Here is a 20,972-nt window from a genome sequence, read left to right as displayed (position 1 = left end):
CAGGTACGAAGATACTCTATGCCCTGGGAAGTCGAGAAAATTTCCAACCCGAAAAGATCCTCGACCGGTGGGATTCGAACCCACGACCCCCAGCTTGGTCTTGCTGAATAGCTGCGCGTTTACCGCTACGGCTATCTGGGCCCCCGTACTACACCAAATTATTGCTCCGATGTTTGTAGGATGTAGAGTGATGACATTCTAAAATTAAATTGAACAACGAAGTGTTTGAATCGGTTGTTACATGGCGACCATTTCAATGAACTACAAATTTTAATATATTAGATATCTTTTTTTCTGCTGGGTATAAGATCGTGGTAGTTTACCCACAACTTATTGTGTTGGGAAAATAACGAACCGCGGACGTTAGTACTAAGTTTATGAGGGCCCAAGCTAATTCTTGAGCACAATGACGATGCTTATTCGAACTTGTAAATTAGTACGCAAAGAGCAGGGTTTGTCATCTGAAACGAAAACCATCACAACGTAGTATTATAAAACTTCGTACATTTCTACGCCTTGATTGTGATACACAAACATTCCATCTACAGCTTCACATGCATTAACTCGCACAAGAAATTGAACGATTCCCTACAGCACTAATTGCTAAACTCTTACGAACTAACCGCAATTTTTGATCTCGTTCGCTCTGCTTAATTAGACAAAAAAAAGAATAAGTGAATAGTCATACGAATATTCATGGCATTGGATCAGTAACTAAAAATCGAATGTAACTTTCGATGGTGGAAAACATACAAATGCAACGATGCGGCCCATTCTTACCGATTCAGATCACACAAAACCTTAACGATCGATGCCTACACCAATGGGTAGCTGGCGCAGGTGGCAACACCGCAGTGATTGTCACGGTTGCGAGCCATCTTAACGTAGCCTTGATCTCCCCAGGTGGTTCCCCACGAGTTCTTCACAAGCCAGTAGTCTTCACCTTCTTCGCTTGTTCCGTATCCAACAGCAAGGACCTGTTCGAAGGAAAGGATTATAATCAGTAGTTACAGTTTATAAGACATTTTAGAAGTTGTCAAACTTACACCATGGTCCAGGTTTTCCGAGTCGCACTGCGGTTCGTAGTAGACACCCTCCGAGTAGAACTGGAAGGATTCATGTGAAGCGTCGATGGCAATTGATACAGGACCAACGGTAGCCAGAGCCTTCTTCAGCGCTTCCTCGTCACCCTGAGGAATATCAACATAGCCCTTGTCGGTCGCTCCAACAGCCTTCGGGTTGAAATGGCACGTGTCGTCAATGGCCTCGTATGGGTAGGACTTCTCCGTGTCGATGCCACCGTTATCCTTGATGTACTGGAAGGCGTAGTCCATCATGCCACCATTGCAACCGTTGTTACCGTACTTGCCGGAGCAATCGACGAGATTCTGCTCCGAGAGAGACACCAGCTTGCCGGTTTTGCGGAAATGTTGACCCTCCAGGGCACCGGTAGCAGAGAACGACCAACACGAGCCGCAGTGGCCTGTAAATGATCAGAACAAGGTGAGAGAATGAAGTTAACATTTGTGGATTATTTTATATAATATACAATCGCTACCAGGACTGCGTGTCTGGAATATAAGACCTTAAAAAACCTCTTGACTGAAAAAAATAAAAAAGAGATATACCCAACAGAAAAGAGCGAATGGGGAAGAAGATTTTTGATAAGGGTTCTTCGGAGAACCCACGATACTCTCATGCAATTTTATCGGAAATTTCCCTATGCGTTTGCACAAAGTTTTTTTTAAGGTATTACTCCAAAATTTTCTTTAGGAAATAATCCAATAAATCTTCCACGAATTTCCCTAGCATAACCTCTAAGATCTACGTTCAGTACATCTTCAAGACATCTACATCGGACTCACTTACCCTACAAAATATTCGTTCGGGATTACTATAAGACAGCAATCAGGATATAGATATTCATCCAGAGATTTCTTCATTCTTAAACGAAGTTAGAGTAAGGTGGGGCAAAAGTTCGACCTTAGTGGTATAATCAAAGTTTCCAGGAAAATAATAGCAGATGAAACAAAACAAATACCATACAGCGAACCTTCAACATATTGGCTATAACTTTGCTGAACAAACTTGTGTCAAAATATTTACCCATTTTTAGTTATAACAGTTTCAAAATAGATTGTCTTAAACGAACTTTTGCCCCACCGGTGGGGCAAAAGTTCGAATCTAGTGTGGGGCAAAAGTTCGCTGGCTAAAACACAAAATATCAATACTGTTATGCCAGGCATACTTTATACCAGCCGTAAAATTATGCTTGCCGAAAAATACACACTAAATTTTCATCAAAAAATGCTCAAAACAGGGTTAATTGTAATACACCCAAAAATAGCAGTTTTTCGCAAAATTAAGTGAAAATGTAAAATTTTTGAGACATTTTTCGCACGATCAGGCAAATTTCGCTAATTCTGAAGATAATATGTAGATTTCAGGAAATTTGAAAAATTTTCCGTGGGTTTATACATGGGTCGAACTTTTGCCCCGCAGATTCGAACTTTTGCCCCGCTATGGGCCAAAAATTGATTCCAACTATTTATGGAAAAACTAATACACGTCAAAGCATCCTTATGATAGGCCTAGAAACGCCCTTACATAAAATATTGAAAAATATTTTATCTTCATTTGGTTCCATGCATCGAAAGTTTTACCAAATATTACAATATTTACGTCGAAAAACAACAAACAGCAATAACTTTTCCAAATCTCAATCGATTTTTATGATATTTGGAGTGAAAGTCTCTTACTTGAATAGCATTCGAACCACCATGACATTTCTAAGTTTTGATTTGATGTGAGCTAGAAATCTTAAAAAGAAACTCTTGCCCCACTCGAACTTTTGCCCCACTTTACTCTACACAAAATTGAGCACGATTCGCACAAAATCATTTTTCAGCATGTGTACAAACCCGATTTTCAGCATGTGAGAAATTTACTCACAGATGTGATGGTCCAAAAAAACCGGTTTTTGTAACTTTTTTGAGAAGAGTTTAAGGATTCATCCAAAAATTTCTGAAGTAAGTAGTTCTTTAAGAAATTTTTCCCCAAAATTAATCAGGATTTTCTTTAGAAACAGAGGCTATTTTTCATAAGGAAGTCCTTTAAGTATTATTATTATTATTATAACCGTTTTGATTCATATTACGGAGAACATTCAATTCCGGACACTCTTCTTTGTATGGGATACATTTCACACTAAATGTTTCAATTTTTACGTTTCAAAAGTTCGTACAGTCGTGGCTTGTTTCAATAAACATTTTTCATCGATATATATGAAAATGTTCAATGCCCAACTGTATTAGAGGTCTGTTTAGTGGTTTAGCGATTTCAATTGATGACTTGACTTCTCGATTTATGGTTTTCATGAGCTGTCCGGAAATTAAGGCAAGGTTAAGGAAACGTCCGGAATAAGAATCATTGACAGTCCACACATTTCTATTTATATAAAATTATTCACGTTGCGGAATCAAAATCTTCACCTCCCATTCGAAAGCTAATTGTTTTAAAAGCTCAACAACGCGTAGGAATCATACAGAATGATTAATTTTATATGCTTTTTGATGAGTTATACTTCATTGAGGCCTTATATGTCCGTAGTATGAATCAAAACGGTACTTGTTTTATAAAAATGAACTTTCGCTTTTGGCGAGTTCGCCACAGAAAAGGCAGCAGTGGATGAAATGCTGGACAAATCTCTTCACGAAATTCCTGGAGGAACTACACGGTGAATCCCAGGACAAAGTAGATACGCATAACCTGGAAGAACATTCATGGACAAATTTCTTGATGAATTAGTGGAAATATTTTTGAAAGATTTTCTAATAAATTTTGCAGAAATTGTGAGAGCGTTCGATAGAGGATTTTTTGAAGATTGCTCCTGTACACATGGTTGAATTACTGAAAGAGGAAGGAAAACTCCTGCCGGAAGAGGAATTCCTAACTTTGATGTCACCTTTGTGGGGGAATTCATTTTCATTTTCATTTTGCAGCGTTTGGTGGGGCAATGAGAGCGCAAGTCAGTCCAAAGCCGGGGGAAGGGATAGGTAATGGCCGTAATAGTCTATGCGGACCACTTGAACACCATCGGAAAGGATAAGAAGGGTTGGGGTAGGGTATAGGGAATGGAGAAGACTTGACACAGTGATGCGATTAATGCTGCAAAATGTAAATGTGCTGAAAGCAATTAAATTTGAGTTTTGAAGTTAGATTTGACTTATTAAAATTCCAAATAGATCGGCCATTGTACAAGTAAGAAAGAATATGCTGATCGCTTTCTAAAATTTTATAAACAACAAAATAATAACAATATGAGGGCTGCTGATGGCACAATGCGACGCTTTAGGAGATTTTGATACTGATTGAACATTACTATACAGAGCGCAATTCAATCGATGGTGATAACTTTACAAACTTTATCTGTTTTTGCACTGATTGACGATGCTGATTCAAATAAAAATATTTTAAAAATATTTGATATTATTAGTTCATTTGTTTGTGTGATCTAAGTGTTAATAATGGAAACATTTTACATACCCTTAATAATAATACTTCCCTGATCAGAAATATTATATTTTGAGCGCCCTTTTCGAAGCTATTCTATCCAGGTATCCATGTACTGCTTTCAATCCTGAAATTATTCTTATTGTGCATTCTCATGCGTTATATTAGTGATGCTCATAATCATGCAACAGATAAGAAGGAGAGAAAAAGAGAATATAGAAACAGTGATTAGTAATGAGTTAATTATGTAGTTTTGTTAGAATTATAAACAATTAAACAGTAGTAATGAATAGCTTTTAAAATGACTTTGCAGCATAGCTGAGCCTTTCGGATCGTAAGACCGATGTATAAAAATAATTTGTTTCGAAATTGTCCGCGTGGTCTTCTAGTGCCCCTATTAGATAAGAATCAATCATAGACGTACATACCGAATGCTCGCCATGACCCTATGACCAACATTTGTATATGTATAGCCTTAGCTGATGTGGCTTTTCTAATAGGTAGTTCTTTCACTCATTGATTGTCTTCAAAACCTTGTCAAGTATAGAAAATTGATTTTATTTCATTTATTACTATATTGAAGCTACATTGTACTTATCAAGTATTAGGTATTATTTTATGTTTTTATCACTATTGTTATTATCAAGGCCAAAATTCCCAGTGAGTGAAGAATAGTACTAGAACACCATAGAAGATCGCTAAACATTACCTAATCATCGAACGGCTTTTTGTTCTATTATTTTAGGTAGGGTGCCGGTGCCATTAGTGGACTACCTAAGCTATAAAAAATCATAACAAAATAATGAAAAGCCTTAACAAAGATCTTTTGGCGCCAACAAAAAGATTTCAACCTCTACTATATGGGAAAAATATAACAAGAATGATAAAACTAATATTTTAACATAAAATCGCTTGAGCCACTATTGGTACACGTGTTCCAGTAGTTGCGCTAGTGCTCCAGTAGTAGACGTTCTGGAATAATAAAAGGAATTTTAAACAAAACGGTAAATTTTTACATAGGTTTAACATTTTTCCCTCGGAACAGCAATTAATATCTATCGAATGAAGCATAAAGATCATCTCTAGGGCTTTTCTTCATTTTTATACATCCATTTTGAAAACTGCTTCCATCCATTGATCCACTACTGGAACACGACGTCTACTACTGGTGCAAGGGAGCAAATTTTTTGCATAAACCTTATTATTTATATGACTTTTTGATAAAATAAAAAGCTGAAATTTGTCAAATCGACGAAACTAGAGACGATCTATCCACCAAAAATAGCACAAGCCGTTTTTATCGAAAAATGTTCGTTTTATTCCATAGTCCAATCTACTGGTACATTACAGCCATTGGTACCGGCACCCTAGATGCTATTGATCTCCCTTTGCTCCTATCCGCAACCCGGTGCACGCGCCCTGTTGGTTTTCGAAAACCTCGTAGAAGATTACAAACCGTCAATGGCATTCCCAATTACTACCCCACATTGCACATTCAAGGGTCTAATTGTGCTCCTAACCCACCCTCAGTTCGTAATCTTCTCGCCAGTTTGAAATTATATTTTCCCGAAGTGAAAGTAATTTTGATGAGTGATAGCCTAGTGCAACTGCATAGTACAGTAGTTTAACCAGAATTTTTAGGTCAGAAGATAAAATCTAAATTTTGTAATAAAAAGGTTGCCATTGCTTTGAAATTCACCCAACATCTAATCAAAACTACTAACAACAGCGATCAATTATCAAAATTCATCGCTCCCTGGAAAATATAATCCCAAGCCCAGGGATGTCACCTTTGTGGGGGAATTCAAGTCAAAAAAATGGAAACTCTTTTCAGTAAGTATATTGCTCCTGTACACATGGTTGAATAACTGAAAGAGGAAGGAAAACTCCTGCCGGAAGAGGAATTCCTAACTTTGATGTCACCTTTGTGGGGGAATTCAAGTCAAAAAAATGGAAACTCTTTTCAGTAAGTACCCGAGCAAAGCTTGAGATCATATTGAAAACTAATTTTGATGTTGTGATGTCGCGGATTTTGATAACTCAGTTTGTTGTCATTTTGGTCGTTTTAACGGTTAAAATATCAAAACTGAGAGCAGAAAAATGTTCCCATGATATCAAATTGAAAACTCTTTTTGCTGTCAGTGAAAGCAAATTGAAAACAGGTTTTGCTATCATTGAGAGCAAATTGCGAACTCATTGAGATATACATATTTTTGATTGATATTGAAATGTGGCTGCGACTAGATAAATGCTTTATTTTTATATTCTCATAGTATTTTAAGCATGTAGCACGAATAAATTTATAATTAAATGAAAAAAAATATAAACAAAAATTTAAAATGATAGCAAAACGAAAACAAAATATGATATCGAATATTTCATTGATAAATTGATATCAAATTATGATATCAACTTGATGCTGAAAACAATATATGTTTTCAACTTGCTTTCATTTTGATGTTGGACTTTGCTCGGGTAACTATGCAGATAAAAAGATGATTTAGTATATTTAGGTAATGCATTTTGATGTTCAAAACACCTTCTTTTTTGCTTAAATCTAGGTAGCTCATTTTGCCCCTCCTCTCCACTTTTTAAATAATATTCTGTTTTCCAATAATGTTGTTTATGAACAAATCTAATTTCTCGCACAAATTGTTCAGTATTGTCAGAAGTTTCAGTGCATTGGTAAAATTTACCAGAATAATAAATTAATAATAATTGTCTCATAGCCTTAATTGACAACTGTTAAAATTATAAGCATTTCGTGTCAAAGGACAAATTTGTACATTTTTGTGAATATTTCGAATTTTAAAACGAATATTCTTACGGTTTTTATTATGGTGGCTATTTGAATCATTTTCTAGCAGATCATGATGACACTGAACATTAAAATACTGTTTTTGAGGTCAAATCCTGGGTGGCTCATATTGCCCCCATTGCCCCTACCCTACCATTGCCTTTGTCTATCCAATCTGTAAACTAACTTGAGACATTATTCAATTGAATTCTCATTTTGAGAAGACCTCAGAACAATAACAATAAGACGAACATAAAGCACATCGATGACCAAACCAAACACATTTACAGTACATTTAGATTTGATACTTCTTCTCATATTATTTATCTACAACTTGGATTCGGTACTACAAGATGGCAACATAGACAGTAATCTCTCCTACAAAAGTATTGTATTGATTAGCATTCCAGTACGACCTTCGGAAGATAAGACTAAAATACTAGAGAATACATGACGTACAATGACGAGGCACTTCAGATAGTTCTTGTTGGCGTATAGATGGAAGCACATTTCATGTTTTTCACTTTAATAACCTTCATTCGGGAAAAAAGGATCTCCCTATCGCTATCGTTTGATATATGACCGTCAAAAGATGCTTGGAGATGACATCTGTGGTACAATTTGTCAACAGCTCTGTATGTTGTTTCCAAGAAGTGCATTAATTATTAACATATATTTTCATGTCGCTTCTCCATGCGTAAATAAGAATCCGATTGCTCAAAACTAAAAGATGACTATACAAACATGACTACGGGAGGGAAACTGACGCAAAAACAATTTAATAAAACTACTTCCGCACAATATTCAAACAAAATAGTGTTAAATCAGGCAACATAGCCTATTCAGTCTAAATATTGGCAAAAGTAGAGGTAAAAATTTGGACTACGGGGTCCAGCACAGACAAAGAAGCTATCATGCAGCTCCAGCTGAGCACACCATAAAAAAACTATCTGACTAAACTTCTTCAAAGCATCCCCCTCAATTCCTCTAGGGATATTATTTTAGTTATTACTCTAGGATTATCCCAGTAATATCTACGAACACTTCTAATTCCTCAGAAATTATTCCAGATTTTTTTTCAATATTGTTTATAAAACAAAATCTGTTTATTAGTCTACTAAGATTTTATCCAGAGATATTCGAGATTTTTTATAATGATTTCATGATTAATTCCAGGTTTCTGATTTCCTTTTCCAGGGAATTCTTTTTCAGGATTTCTCTTGATTTTTTTTTATTTCTCCAGTGATTTTTTTCATAAATAATACTCCAAGCATTTCTTTAGGGGTATTCTATCATTAGATAATTCTTCCGCCAAATGAATCCAATAAGAATTCAAGAATGACTTTCAGGAAGAAATTTTTACTCTTCAGGAATGCCCAAAATTTTCTCCAATGACTTCTGCGGAAATTTTTCCGCTAATTATTGCTGTTTCTATTTCCATTCTTTGAAAATGATTTTATGTGGAAGGAAATCTTCCAAGGATTCTTCCACGAATTTCTTCATAAATTTCTCAACGAATTCTTCCAGAGATTTCTCGAGAGATTCTCACAATAATTTCTTTAGTGACTTCATCTCGGTAAACGCTTTGCCGAAAATGTTTACCTAGATAGCAGCTGTGGGATTAATAATAATTCAAATTACCGAGATCGATTTCGAAATTTATGTGTCCAATTCTTCCAAATATAGCATTCCTCCTGGAACTTTTCCGCCAATAAATTCTCTAGAATTTATCTCAGATCTATCAGTAATACTGCCAGTAATGCCACCAAAAGTTTTACACGGATTTCTTTTGGAAATTCTCCTGAATTTTACCAAAATTTCTCCAGGTTCAACATTTTTTTTAAAGGTTCCATCGAACAGTAGGACGGATACTAATAGAATTAGACAGCAATTCTTACTGGCAGCTCTGTACTGGGTGCTCTCTGCAGCTATTCTTTAAATACTTGACACAGTATATGTTTTGAGGATTTTTGGGAAAGTTCTTCCAAATAGTCTTGCAAGGAAAATAAAGTTGATTGGGGAAATATTTACACAAAACTCATTTTCACTACTTCCACTAGCTCGATTGGTCGCATTGATTTAGTGTTATTCGATAGTATTCCATTCACGTTTCTCCTATCCAGAATCGCTACCCTGGTAATTTATGATTTTTTTTGAGAAGCACTCACCTTGATCCTTAACCGGGGTAACGGCGCCCTTCTTTCTCCAGTCGACTGTCGTTGGAACTTCTACATTGGCCGGCTCGATGAAAGTTACCGGTTCCTCGATTCTTACGCCCTTGAGCGATTTCCTGAAAAGTGGACAAACATCGAATCATTTTTTTCTCCTTCTACCGGCATTCACATGTGTTCTCTACATTATGCAAAACGGACAACACCATGTGACTGGCAAACAAGTTGCTAATCAGATTATGCTTTCATGAGCGATTCATTGCGGGCAGTTGTTACAACCAATTACTTGGAAGAGCAACCCTTGTACATGTGATAGCGAAACGGAAGCAAACAGTATTATGAGCAACTATACAAGATGTTGTCAAAGTCATTGAGAACGCTTATTACTCATATTTAGCTGTTCATGAAGTCTCAATCTAATGCTTCTCGTTGGCCTTCACAGAACAAAGAACACGACAAAGCATCACACTGTTGTCGTCGTTCGTTTTGTAACGGTCGCTCAATGTTATGTACTCACTTGGAATCGGTTCGGTTGAACCCGTTCACCGTCTGGACGAATTCCTCGTGCAGCAGATCGGCGTACTTGTTGACGCGCAGGCGGTACTTCTCCTGTCCGAGATCGAAGCGCTGGTTGTGCTTGGCAATTTTGTGCTTGTTCTGGACGTAGATCTTCAGTCGGATGCGCTCCTCGGTTTCGCTGTCGTAATTCTTGCGATGTTGCAACTGTAAAGGGAAGGAGAAGGCGGGATATTTAGATCATTATGATGCGTACAAGTCAACTTTGAACGTTCAAAGCTTTGGCCTTTCCTGACAATGTATAATTTGTCCTCGAACAGGCAATAGAACCTGTATAGAACCTTTTAGTCGGAAGTCATCACTTTAATCTTAAGATCATAAGTGACTATCTCGCGGATGGGATTCAAATGTTATGCCGTGAAAAGTGTACGATCTATCAAACTTGGGCACCTTTTGCAGTACCAAGGGACCAAAGTGGTATCCAATCTGAATCCGACTACTACTTATCTCTCTATTCGTCTCTAGTATGTGTTCTAACCATTGCACCAGGCATATTTACATAATTATACATCACAAATTTATGAGAAATATTATAAAAAATATTTAATTTCCAATTTGAACATTATCTGTTTTTGGATGAAGAAGTAACAAAAAAGTAACAAGTTTTCAATCGCTGGTTCTTTTTTGGAGTCTAGAATGGACTATCATTCAGAGTGAAATATCTGGCGGCCATTTTGGATTTTGATGCCATCTTGGATTTCATAATTAGAATGATAATGAATGTTCGAGCTGTTTACAGGAATACCTATAAGAAAATTTGGTTTTACTTTCAGTAGAATGAGTTTTTTGTTGAATTTTGAGGCTCCCGTTGGCGTTTTTCGCAAACGGTTTAGCTTGCTGGCCTTCAAGAGGTCCACCAATTTGAGTTAATCTAACGAACAGCGACAAACAAAATTTGAAACCTAACAATGTGTACCGATGGCGACCTGGTTTCAGCGAGAATTACTCATAAAGCAGTTAAACGAGAGACAAAATGCTTTTGTTGAAAACTGAAACATTCAAGATGTTCCATTAACGCACGAGCTCGCCGATAAACAGCATTGGTGTATTCTAGAATTAGCAACATTTAGCGAATATAGTCCATGCGTAATCTGAGGTGACTTCAGTTCAGATTACTCAAGCTGTTCTAACTAAACCGAAACATGAAATTGGAAACCAGTTCCACGGGGACCGCGCATGTATGGATGATTATCATCAACCCAACAGTAGTCTCGTGCCCATGCCACACGAGTCTTTCGGGGATGGATTGCACTACTGCGTCGCAACCAAACTGCATTATCAATAAGAAACGCCCTTTCCTGCCGGGGCAGTCAGACGCAGACTATACATTTTGTGTACCGTAAAACGGGGTAACTTTGATAGTTTTTTCGAAGAAAACTTCAATATTTATGCATGCTGTTCCAAAAAATTACAATTTATATTTTTAAAACAACTTACTATCGATTGCACTTGATAGATTGTTAAAAGATTTATTCTGAATAGATATGTTATTTTTCAAATAATCGAAAGTCGGTTTTCTGTTTTGGGGTTACTTTGATAATGGAATATAAATCGAACAAAATTGAATGAATTACGGAACATTTATAGGGCGTTGCATACCTCTAAGCGTTTAACGCTGTATGGAAATTTCTGACTTAGATTACAAAAATGGTCCCAGTTTGTAAAAATGGTTTTCACTAAGAGATTTGACACCGAATTCATGTTCTACTATAACTAGGCTGTCATGGAAAAGGGGTCATGCACAAATTACGTCACGCTCATTACGTCACGGGAGGGGGTCAAGCCAAGCGTGACAATCCTTACAAAATTTTCGAAGGACTCATACAAAAAACGTGACAAAGGGGGGAGGGGGTGGTCGAAAAAGTCGAAATTTAGCGTGACATAATTTGTGTACCATCCCAAAGTGACGAACTCATTATGACTTTATCAAATAGTGATCGTAGAACAGATTGTTTGTAAGCGTTCCAAAAATGCTAAAATCTAGTAAATTTTTAATATTTGCATAAAAATCCTCAAATTCACTTGATTCCAACGAAAATAGCTTTGACATGAAGTATCATACTAATACTCTTTACCTTTTGCATTCGTTTTGCTTAACTGGTTAACAGAAACTTCATTATTTCGTTTAATATGTTGTGGGTCTCGCACTATCAAAATTACCCGCATTATCAAATTTACCCCCTTTTACGTTACTGCAAACGGGAACATGACGCAACGCAACTGATAATTTCTTATCAGTAGGTGACCGCAAAAGGTTCTTCTTACTGTATTTTGCATGCGTATGTTGATTTTGATGTAATTCTTTGTGGAAAGAATGCAAGGGTTAATTCTTTAAATAATATTGAATTATTTGATAAGCTAAATTTATTTTACAGTATTTCTTCAATGCTCATGGTGTCTGTAGAACACCATAACTTGTCGATGAAACTAACATCAACCCAAAAAGATAACAAAGTTTCGAGATGTTTAGTAGAATGCCTGAAAGTAAATAAAAACCGAATTAAGTACTACACCATTTGATTCCAGCTAGAGTAGCATGCTGCCCATATTCGCATAGTCGACGAAAGCGCCAATCTCACCAAAAACGCATGTTTTCATTGCTATGCATTCTCAACGTTATAACATACTAGCTGGACATGCGAACAGCATTTATTTGTACGAAAATGGTTGAATTATGAGAGGACAACGGATTAACTTGAGTACATACACCAACTTATCCGAACAAACATACATTCTGTTGCTATGACGGTAACCTGGTGTTTACGTCAATTCATGCAATCAAACGACTGTTTATTTGGACTGCGTTTCAATTGACAAAAGTATGTGCTGATACAAAAACATTACCACAGTCAACTTATGAACTTTAATCTTTACCAAATGCACAGATTATTTGACTGAAATTGTTAACAGACGCAAGAATGCAACCAGGAACACAAAAACGCAATTTTCCAGCAATAATAGTGCTGGTGGTTACGTCGACCATGCAAATATAGGCATTATAGTATACATTATACAACTAAATTCGATTTTCATTTACTTATTTAACCCGTATAGGCCTGAGTGAAAGAAAAATTACTAAAACTCTCACCGCTCAGCGAATACTTAACGGATTTCAATTATTTTTTGTCAGTATAGTCGTACACATATCTAGTTTCTAAAAGTGGTCAAAGGATCTCGGGAATGTTCATGTGGCCGGAGTTATTGCGGTGGATCACTGGGTCAGGTTGGGTGACAAGGGTTCTGTGCTTCTGAGCCCCTGGAGGTAGGCAAATTTCAATTCACAGATAATTTCCAGAATCGGCTATAATGTGGCCATTATGTCGAGGAATTTTTAGAAAAATGCATCAGCGTAAACCTTCTGATAATCGATTAAATTGAATAATTATGTCAATTGCATTTGATTGATCCTACAAATGATCATTTTTGGGTCCCCGGGATGCCTCAAATTTATGATAAAGTGCACAATTTGTATCTTAACATCTGTGTCAAGCTTATGGGAACGTATTCGATCTATACTTTTAGAGATTTGAAATGGTTTAGTACCTAACAAATCTAGAGCCGGTTCTTCAGGGCACTAAGTCTGATTGGCCGCATCTGGTACACTCTAAACGGTGAAAAGCTATTCATTTATAATGTTGAATATCAGGTCTTAATGGTTTTTGCAAATTAAAATGATTGCCATTGGAAATAAATAAAGATAACTTGGCATGTCCCAAAAAATCGTCATTTTTTTCCCGACTTGACACAGTGACCCACTGGAATAACTCCGGCCACAAGAATATTCCCGAGTTCCTCTGGTCACTTTTAGAAACTAGATATGTGAGCCAGTATACTGACAAAATATTATTTGAATCTTTAAGTATTCGCTGAGCGGTGAGGGTTTTAGTATTTTTGCTTTCACTCAGGCCTATACGGGTTAAGAACTGCTAGAGTACTATGAAAGCAATCATCAGGGGTGTCAATATAAGTACTCTAGAAGAGAAAAACGCATTTCAGGCCGTAATGAAGCAGATAACAGCTGGAAAAGTCAGTACTAAACAATCTGCTGGTACTAAGCTTATATGCAAACTTTGAGTGTATGAATTGTGTTATAAGCTTAAGTGCGAACTACTGAATTCGTTTATGAAATCATTCAGCATACTTTTTCAATCATATAACTGTTTGTTCTCTAAAGGGTCCAAGGGAAATTTCCCACATTTGGGCGTATTATGCTGGTTTTCTAATTTTAACTTAGTATTTTCTGAATTAGAGGACTCAACTTTAATAGATAAGAAAATGTATTATTCTTAAACTTGATTTGTTACATGGTGATAATTTTTGCTCCAGTAGGTCATTTTCAATGTTTAATATTGTTTAACTGGTTTCATGATTTATTTAATGTTGATATCATAAAAAAATCAATTACGTACACTGATAGACCTCAACGAAGTACTGCTTTTTGCCGAAATAAAGTTGAGAATATTTCAATTCCTAAGGAAAGCATAGAAAAGTTGTGAAACAGTGATCAATTTGCCTCCGGTTTACGGTATCATAAAAAATCTCAAAATTTCAGTCTAAATATTTGCTAACCACTTTTTTTGTCTTGAGAAATACAATTGAAAATTGAAGAATTTGCACACTTACTTTTTCCTGAAGTGATGAATCAACAGAAATTCTCGGCATAAAAGATTATAATATCTCAGAAAATTCTGGAGCTTTCTGGTCACACTGTGTGTTACATCACCTTCAATTTTTTTTTGGGTTTAAAAAAAGTGAAAGATAGTTTATACAATTGTCAAACTTTATGCACACATTACTTGATATTAAAACAAAAATTCAAGAAAGGAAAAAAAATGGCTGAACAAAATACACTACCCGACTAAAATATGGAAAACCATCATCGAGTATTACAACAGCAACACTTCATTTGAATATTGCAAACACCCAAAAAAAATCATTCGTTGAGCACATGTTACTGTTGTAGTAATTTTAAACTTTTCGAGAGTGTTGAAATTTTCAAATAGAATGTTGCTATACTAGGGCGATTGAAAGTTCAAAAAAGTTTAAAATCCAAACTCCCATGCCTTCGTTACCATCCTTACGATGAAAATTGTGTTCTGTGATGATTCAAAGGTAATCCAAAAACGATGTAGATTTATATAGAAATTACTATGGAAAAAAAAATAAAATTTTCCAAACACTTTAGTATTGTAATGTAAGTACCGTAATCCGGGGGCAAATTGATCACTGGGGCGAATTTGATCAGGTCGGTAACTAAAGATATTTTCTCCCAAGGATGCCAAAGGTTTCTTTGGCACCACAGACATTCCACGTATTCATGTTTATAGATGCCTAATGATGATTTTGAACTATTTCATTTTTATTAGGGTCAGTTTTGCATACAAATATTCACACTTTTTGAAGGTATACACAATATAGTTAGTAATGTCGGTGCTAAACAATCCACTGGTGCAATGCCTAGATGTCAACTTTGAGTGTTTAAAATGTTGTGTAAGCTTATCTATGAACCACTGAACTCATTTCTGATATCATACAGCAGAACAGGTATAGTGTTATGCTCATAAAACAACTTATTCTGAAATAATGTGCTTATTTCCAGGGAAATTGCCTACATTTGGGCGTATTCGGCAGATTATCAAAGTTTAGTTTTGTAATAAATTGATCAAATACTCGAGTTGTAAGAATTTTGATATCATATTCAGATTCAGGAGACCCAAATTTAGTAGATAGGGATTTTTTTTTTATTCTTAAACATGCTTTGTTATATGGTGATCAATTTCGCCCCAATGTGTCATTCTTAGTTTTTGATATTAAAACTATTTTTAAGATATGTTAAATATTATTTCATGAAAAGTCAATTACATAAACTGATAAAGATCAATGGAGTACTGGTTTTGACGAAATTTATTTGACAATATTTGAATTAAGAAGGATAACACAGCAAAAAGTTGTAAAAAAATGATCAATTTGCCCCTGGTTTACGGTACAAACTTATTTTTGCATAGTGAAAACTCGTTCTTTAAAGATTAATAAAGGAAGTTGCTGAAGAAAGTAGTTCAATGCGACGAATGGAAGAAGAGATATTAATGAATATGTTTGTTTGTTATGGAAATTTGGTCCCGCAAACTTCTGCAAAAATCCCAAACAAAAAAATGCGTTTCTTCAGCAGTTTCTTAATCAAGGTTTGAAAAATGAGTTTTTACTACAAGATAATAAGTTACATTTCAGTACTGATACTAAAAATTTTCAAAATTTGTTCATATTAAATTCCATATAAATCTGCGTCGCCTTTGGGCCACCTTTAAATCTAAAAAAATTAAAAAGCTAAAAATTTCACAGAACACTATTTTTATCGTAACGCTGGTAAGCAAGATATGGGAGGTAGGTAGGCCGGCCTTCTGGATCTTCAATTTGGTGCTTTCGAAAATTTAAGCTGTGGCTTCGATGCATCTTTACCTTACTACATCAATGTCGTAGTCCACCGATCGTTATTAGCCTAGATATAGTATAAAACATCAGTATTACTGAAAGCTATATGATTATTCATACAATTCTAGCGTTTGGTACCATCATAGGCGTGTACCATCAATGATGTATGAGTGTTCTAATAAACTTTAATCCTATTCCAAAACCAATTAATATCGAACTGAATTATTTTATGTTGAATTCGTCGAAAAGTGATGCTAAGTTGCTCTAAGAGTTAAATTGTCGCACATTCTGCGCAAGCTCGTTTCATTAATTTTTTAAATTAAAAATAAGATTCTCGAGTATTCTGCCCAACCTACATACTATTGGACTGTTAAAATGTTCTATCATTTAAGTAGCTGCTTTCATTCTAAATTGCAGTGTTATTGTGTTCAAATATTTTTAAAACTATTGTAAAGCTCTTATTATGTTAATAGCTGTTGTGGTATTTAATCATTTGAATAGATTTTGTAGTCATTCTAAATGGCAGTTGCAATGTTCTTACATATGCATGAACTATTGATTTCTGGGATTTTTGTATACAGATATGATTGCTTCTAAACCCTCCTCTATAAACCATAAACTGTATAAACAAATCAATAGAATCACATCACTCCCATGCTAGTTCGTCACAATATCCTGCCATTCTCTTTCAGTCATTCGGCTACAATACAAACATATTCCTTGCGAACGGTGTCTTATTACTTGTTTTCGTTGACCATGCAATATAAAATCGTTATGATTTTGTTTGTTGTGTAAATAATCTGTAGAACTGCTGAATCAACTCCGCCGATGACGAGTGTGACTTTCAAAAAATCTCGCGTCAGATGTGCTCTTTATCAAATTTTGTATTCCGTTCTGGCTATGGTTCTACGTAATGGGTGGTCAGTCATTTATACATCGGACGTTGAAACTTTTATTGTAAGATGTAATGCAGGTCAGAAAAATAAATAATTATTGCGATTTAATAATTGCCTTAATCAATTGTTATGGGTGTGGTGGAGGTTATTGATCTGGGAATTATGATGAATATGTTTATTGTCGGAACGATGGTCAAGGTTCTTTTCGCTCTATAAATTTCGGTTGACTTCCTTGATATAAAGTCATGTTTCTTATTAATTTATCTCAGTAGCTAATTAGTCCCTATTGTGTTTCAGCCACAAACGAACAATCGGCGCCATTTCATTAAAAACCGTTGAGAAATTACAGTGCAAAAAAGTGGGTATTAAGGTGATTCAAAAAATCGTTTTTACTCCATACCGGTCATTCGATTCTAGATCAAATTGTGACTCTTCTCTGAATTTGAGCTCATTTGGACGACAACTGAGACTGCAAAAGTCCTTCAAAGTCTGTATGGAAATTATTATGGGAAAAGCAAGACATTCATTCAATCGGTCATTGCTCATGTAAGCTTGAGGGTTAGAGCTACGCTGATACTGTTAGTTACATTAATTAGCTACAACTTTGCTGAAGTCCATTTTCAAATCTCCGGTTGTGTACCACTGTTGGGTAGTGGACGCGTTTGTGTGATGGCCCATATTAATTAATTTTATTTGGGTGATATCATTAAAACTTGCACTTAAGGCAATTAGTGAACAGTTGTGTACTACCACTTTGTTGAACGGAAAAAAATTCAGTGTAGTTCTGACCCGTTTAAAGAAGAAATAATGTGAAAATATTATTTTTTTTGTTCGCAAGTGCTTCAATATGTGGTGCCGCAAATTATTTACGCGGCATACATGTAATTGTTGTAGCATATTGCAAAACCTTGCATGTGTATGTGGTTTACTCACATCTCTAACAGTGATCTCAGGGTTGGTGAGTACCTACTGAGTTCCATGTGAGCATTTAACTCATTGTTTACCTACGGGTATCTGTATGTACTTATAGCCAGTAGATGAACATCTAAAGCATAACAGTGCAATCAGTGTTCTATACTTAGGCTGAAGACATAGTAACGCGCGTGCGTGCGCGAACGCGTTGCGATCAAAGGATATTCTGCTTTGCGGGTTCCCATACGCGCACGCGTTTCATCACGCATTCACTATGGCAGCACCCTTAGAGGGTTATGACGTACTGAACTGTGGTTATCCCGGTTCTCTGTACGTTTTTCAACCTATCTGTTCTCTGCTCGTATTCAGAGATGTAGGTACATGCAGCAGCTGATCATAGTATTGCAATAAATGTATTGTAGATCAAATTGCTTCTGTACTAGAGAGAAGGGGGGAAATACTTTTTCGGCATATTTGCTTACCACGGGGTATCTTTCGGATGTATGGCATTGTGTGCGTCAGAAAATATCCCTGTTTAGCAAGTTGCTCTCTACTTGGTATTTCTTCTGTGTAAGGGTAAACCTGTCAATTGTTGCACGGGCTTGAAATCGACCCAATTATTGCACACCCATAAGAAAACACTGGCTGCGCAACTAATTCGCGCGTTTTTAGCATGTGCAAAAATTGGCAATTTACCCTAATTAAACCTTTTACTGTGTATGTCATGAGAACGTATGGCAGTAGGGGTCAACCATATGATTGCAATACAAGCATTAGATCGATTTGAAGTATTGTCAATTATAAATTGCCTTGATTTTAGAGTAGAAGGGTGTAATAATTTATGTGTGTTTTTGCATTACATGGGGTATCTTTCAGGTGTAGTTCCTATGTATACCAGACAAATATCCCTGTATTTTTTTTTGCAAATAACTCACAAGAATGTATTGACTCTTTATTTCGCTTTTGGTTCTCTCTAAAAGCTAGTGTGTTGGTGGAACAACAATCTATCTCGAACCATTAGAAGTGATTGTTTTGCATTTGCTCTTTCTTTTGACTTTGATCGTCATCGGATAAGGTTCGATTTTAGATTGAGCGATATTTCGTTATTGCAACATGGCTGAGTATTCAGGTAAATCCTGTGATAGTTCTATACAGCACGCGAGGAGTTCGTTGGAAGCATTTACTGGACGTGCTGAAGGCGAAATTCCGCGTGTTGGGCAAGAACATGGTGCGAAGCCACAAGCCACGAATGGTGGTAATCCAAGTTTTGCCACCGGAGGCAAAAATTATGCGAAAAACCAGAGAAAGAAGCTAAACCGCAAAGTTGCTTTGACTGGTAAAACTTCTCTCTCTGGAGAAACAAGCGATTCAAAGGCTTCATTACGTTTGCAAATTAAGCTTGAAAAAGGATTTTTTACGGACGTATTGAAGAATGAATTGCTAAAGGATTTAAATGTCCTTTTATATCAAACGCCGCCTAATTCATTTATCCCAACTTTCTTTGGTTCTGGGCTGAGATATGGCAAAATTTGGTTTTCTCCAGAAAACCAAGAGAGCCATGATTGGCTGAGACAAAGATTGTTGATGATAAATGAAAAGGCGTCAGTTGATTTCAAGTTCATTTTTGAACAATACAACCTTCATCAAAACAGCATTTGTTTGCGCATTCCGTGGAATGCAATTGAAGGTTTGAATCAAAACGATGTTTTGAATCGGTTGGTTTTCCAGAATCCCAATGTTCTGGCGAACTTCTGGAGGGTTAATAAAGTCTTACAGACTGTGAATGATCATCGTCTTTTCTTTTTCAGCATATGTGACGACTCTTTGAACCTTCTCAAAAAACAAAATTATTTGATGAATTACGGTTTTCAGAAGGTATCTGTTCGTATTTTATCAAATAAAACTGATTCTCGTGCTCAAAATGGTACTTCATCATCTGCTATGGTAGAGAATTCGGTGTCATAAGTATGAGAATTAACAATGTATCATTTTCAGTATCCCTTCGGGGGTGCAGAAATGAATCGTCTTCCTTAACTGAAGATTGAACTTGAAATTATTCTGTGAATGTTCTGGTTTGATCTTTCAGATTCTAATTTATTCAAACAAACATCTTTTCGGAGGTGCTTGTGCGAATTTAATCATCTCTTTATCCCATTCTTTTGATATGTTAATCCTTCCCTCCCTCCCTTTTCCTCTATTTTCCGTTTTCCCCCAATCGGGTAAGTGATGAATGGCAATGACGTGCGAGGCACAAATCTCCCATTTGTAGGGGAACGTGCCGCCTGAGCCAATATTCTGATACCTGATACCGGTCATTCGATTCTAGATCAAATTGTGACTCTTCTCTGAATTTGAGCTCATTTGGACGACAACTGAGACTGCAAAAGTCCTTCAAAGTCTGTATGGAAATTATTATGGGAAAAGCAAGACATTCATTCAATCGGTCATTGCTCATGTAATCTTGAGGGTTAGAGCTACGCTGATACTGTTAGTTACATTAATTAGCTACAACTTTGCTGAAGTCCATTTTCCAATCGGACGCCTCAGTAGCGTCTTATAACAAACCTGATTGTAAAAATTCAAAAGCTGAGAACTAGACACTGTATCAGTTGGTATGTACGGCCAAGTAATTTTATTCATGTTTCAGCTAAAAATAAATTGGAGTCAAACCTTGAATTT

General features: G+C 36.1%; 1 protein-coding gene across 1 annotated transcript in view; it reads right to left on the bottom strand.

The window, feature by feature from the left end:
- Positions 1 to 484: 484 nt before the first annotated feature.
- Positions 485 to 20,972, bottom strand: part of LOC5576221 (cathepsin L) — a 55,188-nt gene continuing 34,700 nt past the window's right edge. The window contains exons 3-6 of the mRNA XM_001655949.2: positions 9,998 to 10,203; positions 9,478 to 9,599; positions 1,047 to 1,483; positions 485 to 977 (exon numbers count right to left, since the gene is read on the bottom strand). Coding sequence (XP_001655999.2) covers positions 816 to 977; positions 1,047 to 1,483; positions 9,478 to 9,599; positions 9,998 to 10,203 — 927 coding nt within the window. The 3' untranslated portion in view covers positions 485 to 815. The remainder of the gene's footprint in view (positions 978 to 1,046; positions 1,484 to 9,477; positions 9,600 to 9,997; positions 10,204 to 20,972) is intronic.

This window comes from Aedes aegypti, chromosome 3 (assembly GCF_002204515.2).
Source record: "Aedes aegypti strain LVP_AGWG chromosome 3, AaegL5.0 Primary Assembly, whole genome shotgun sequence".
Taxonomy (NCBI): Eukaryota; Metazoa; Arthropoda; class Insecta; order Diptera; family Culicidae; genus Aedes; species Aedes aegypti.
This window is presented reverse-complemented; position numbering and strand designations above follow the sequence as displayed.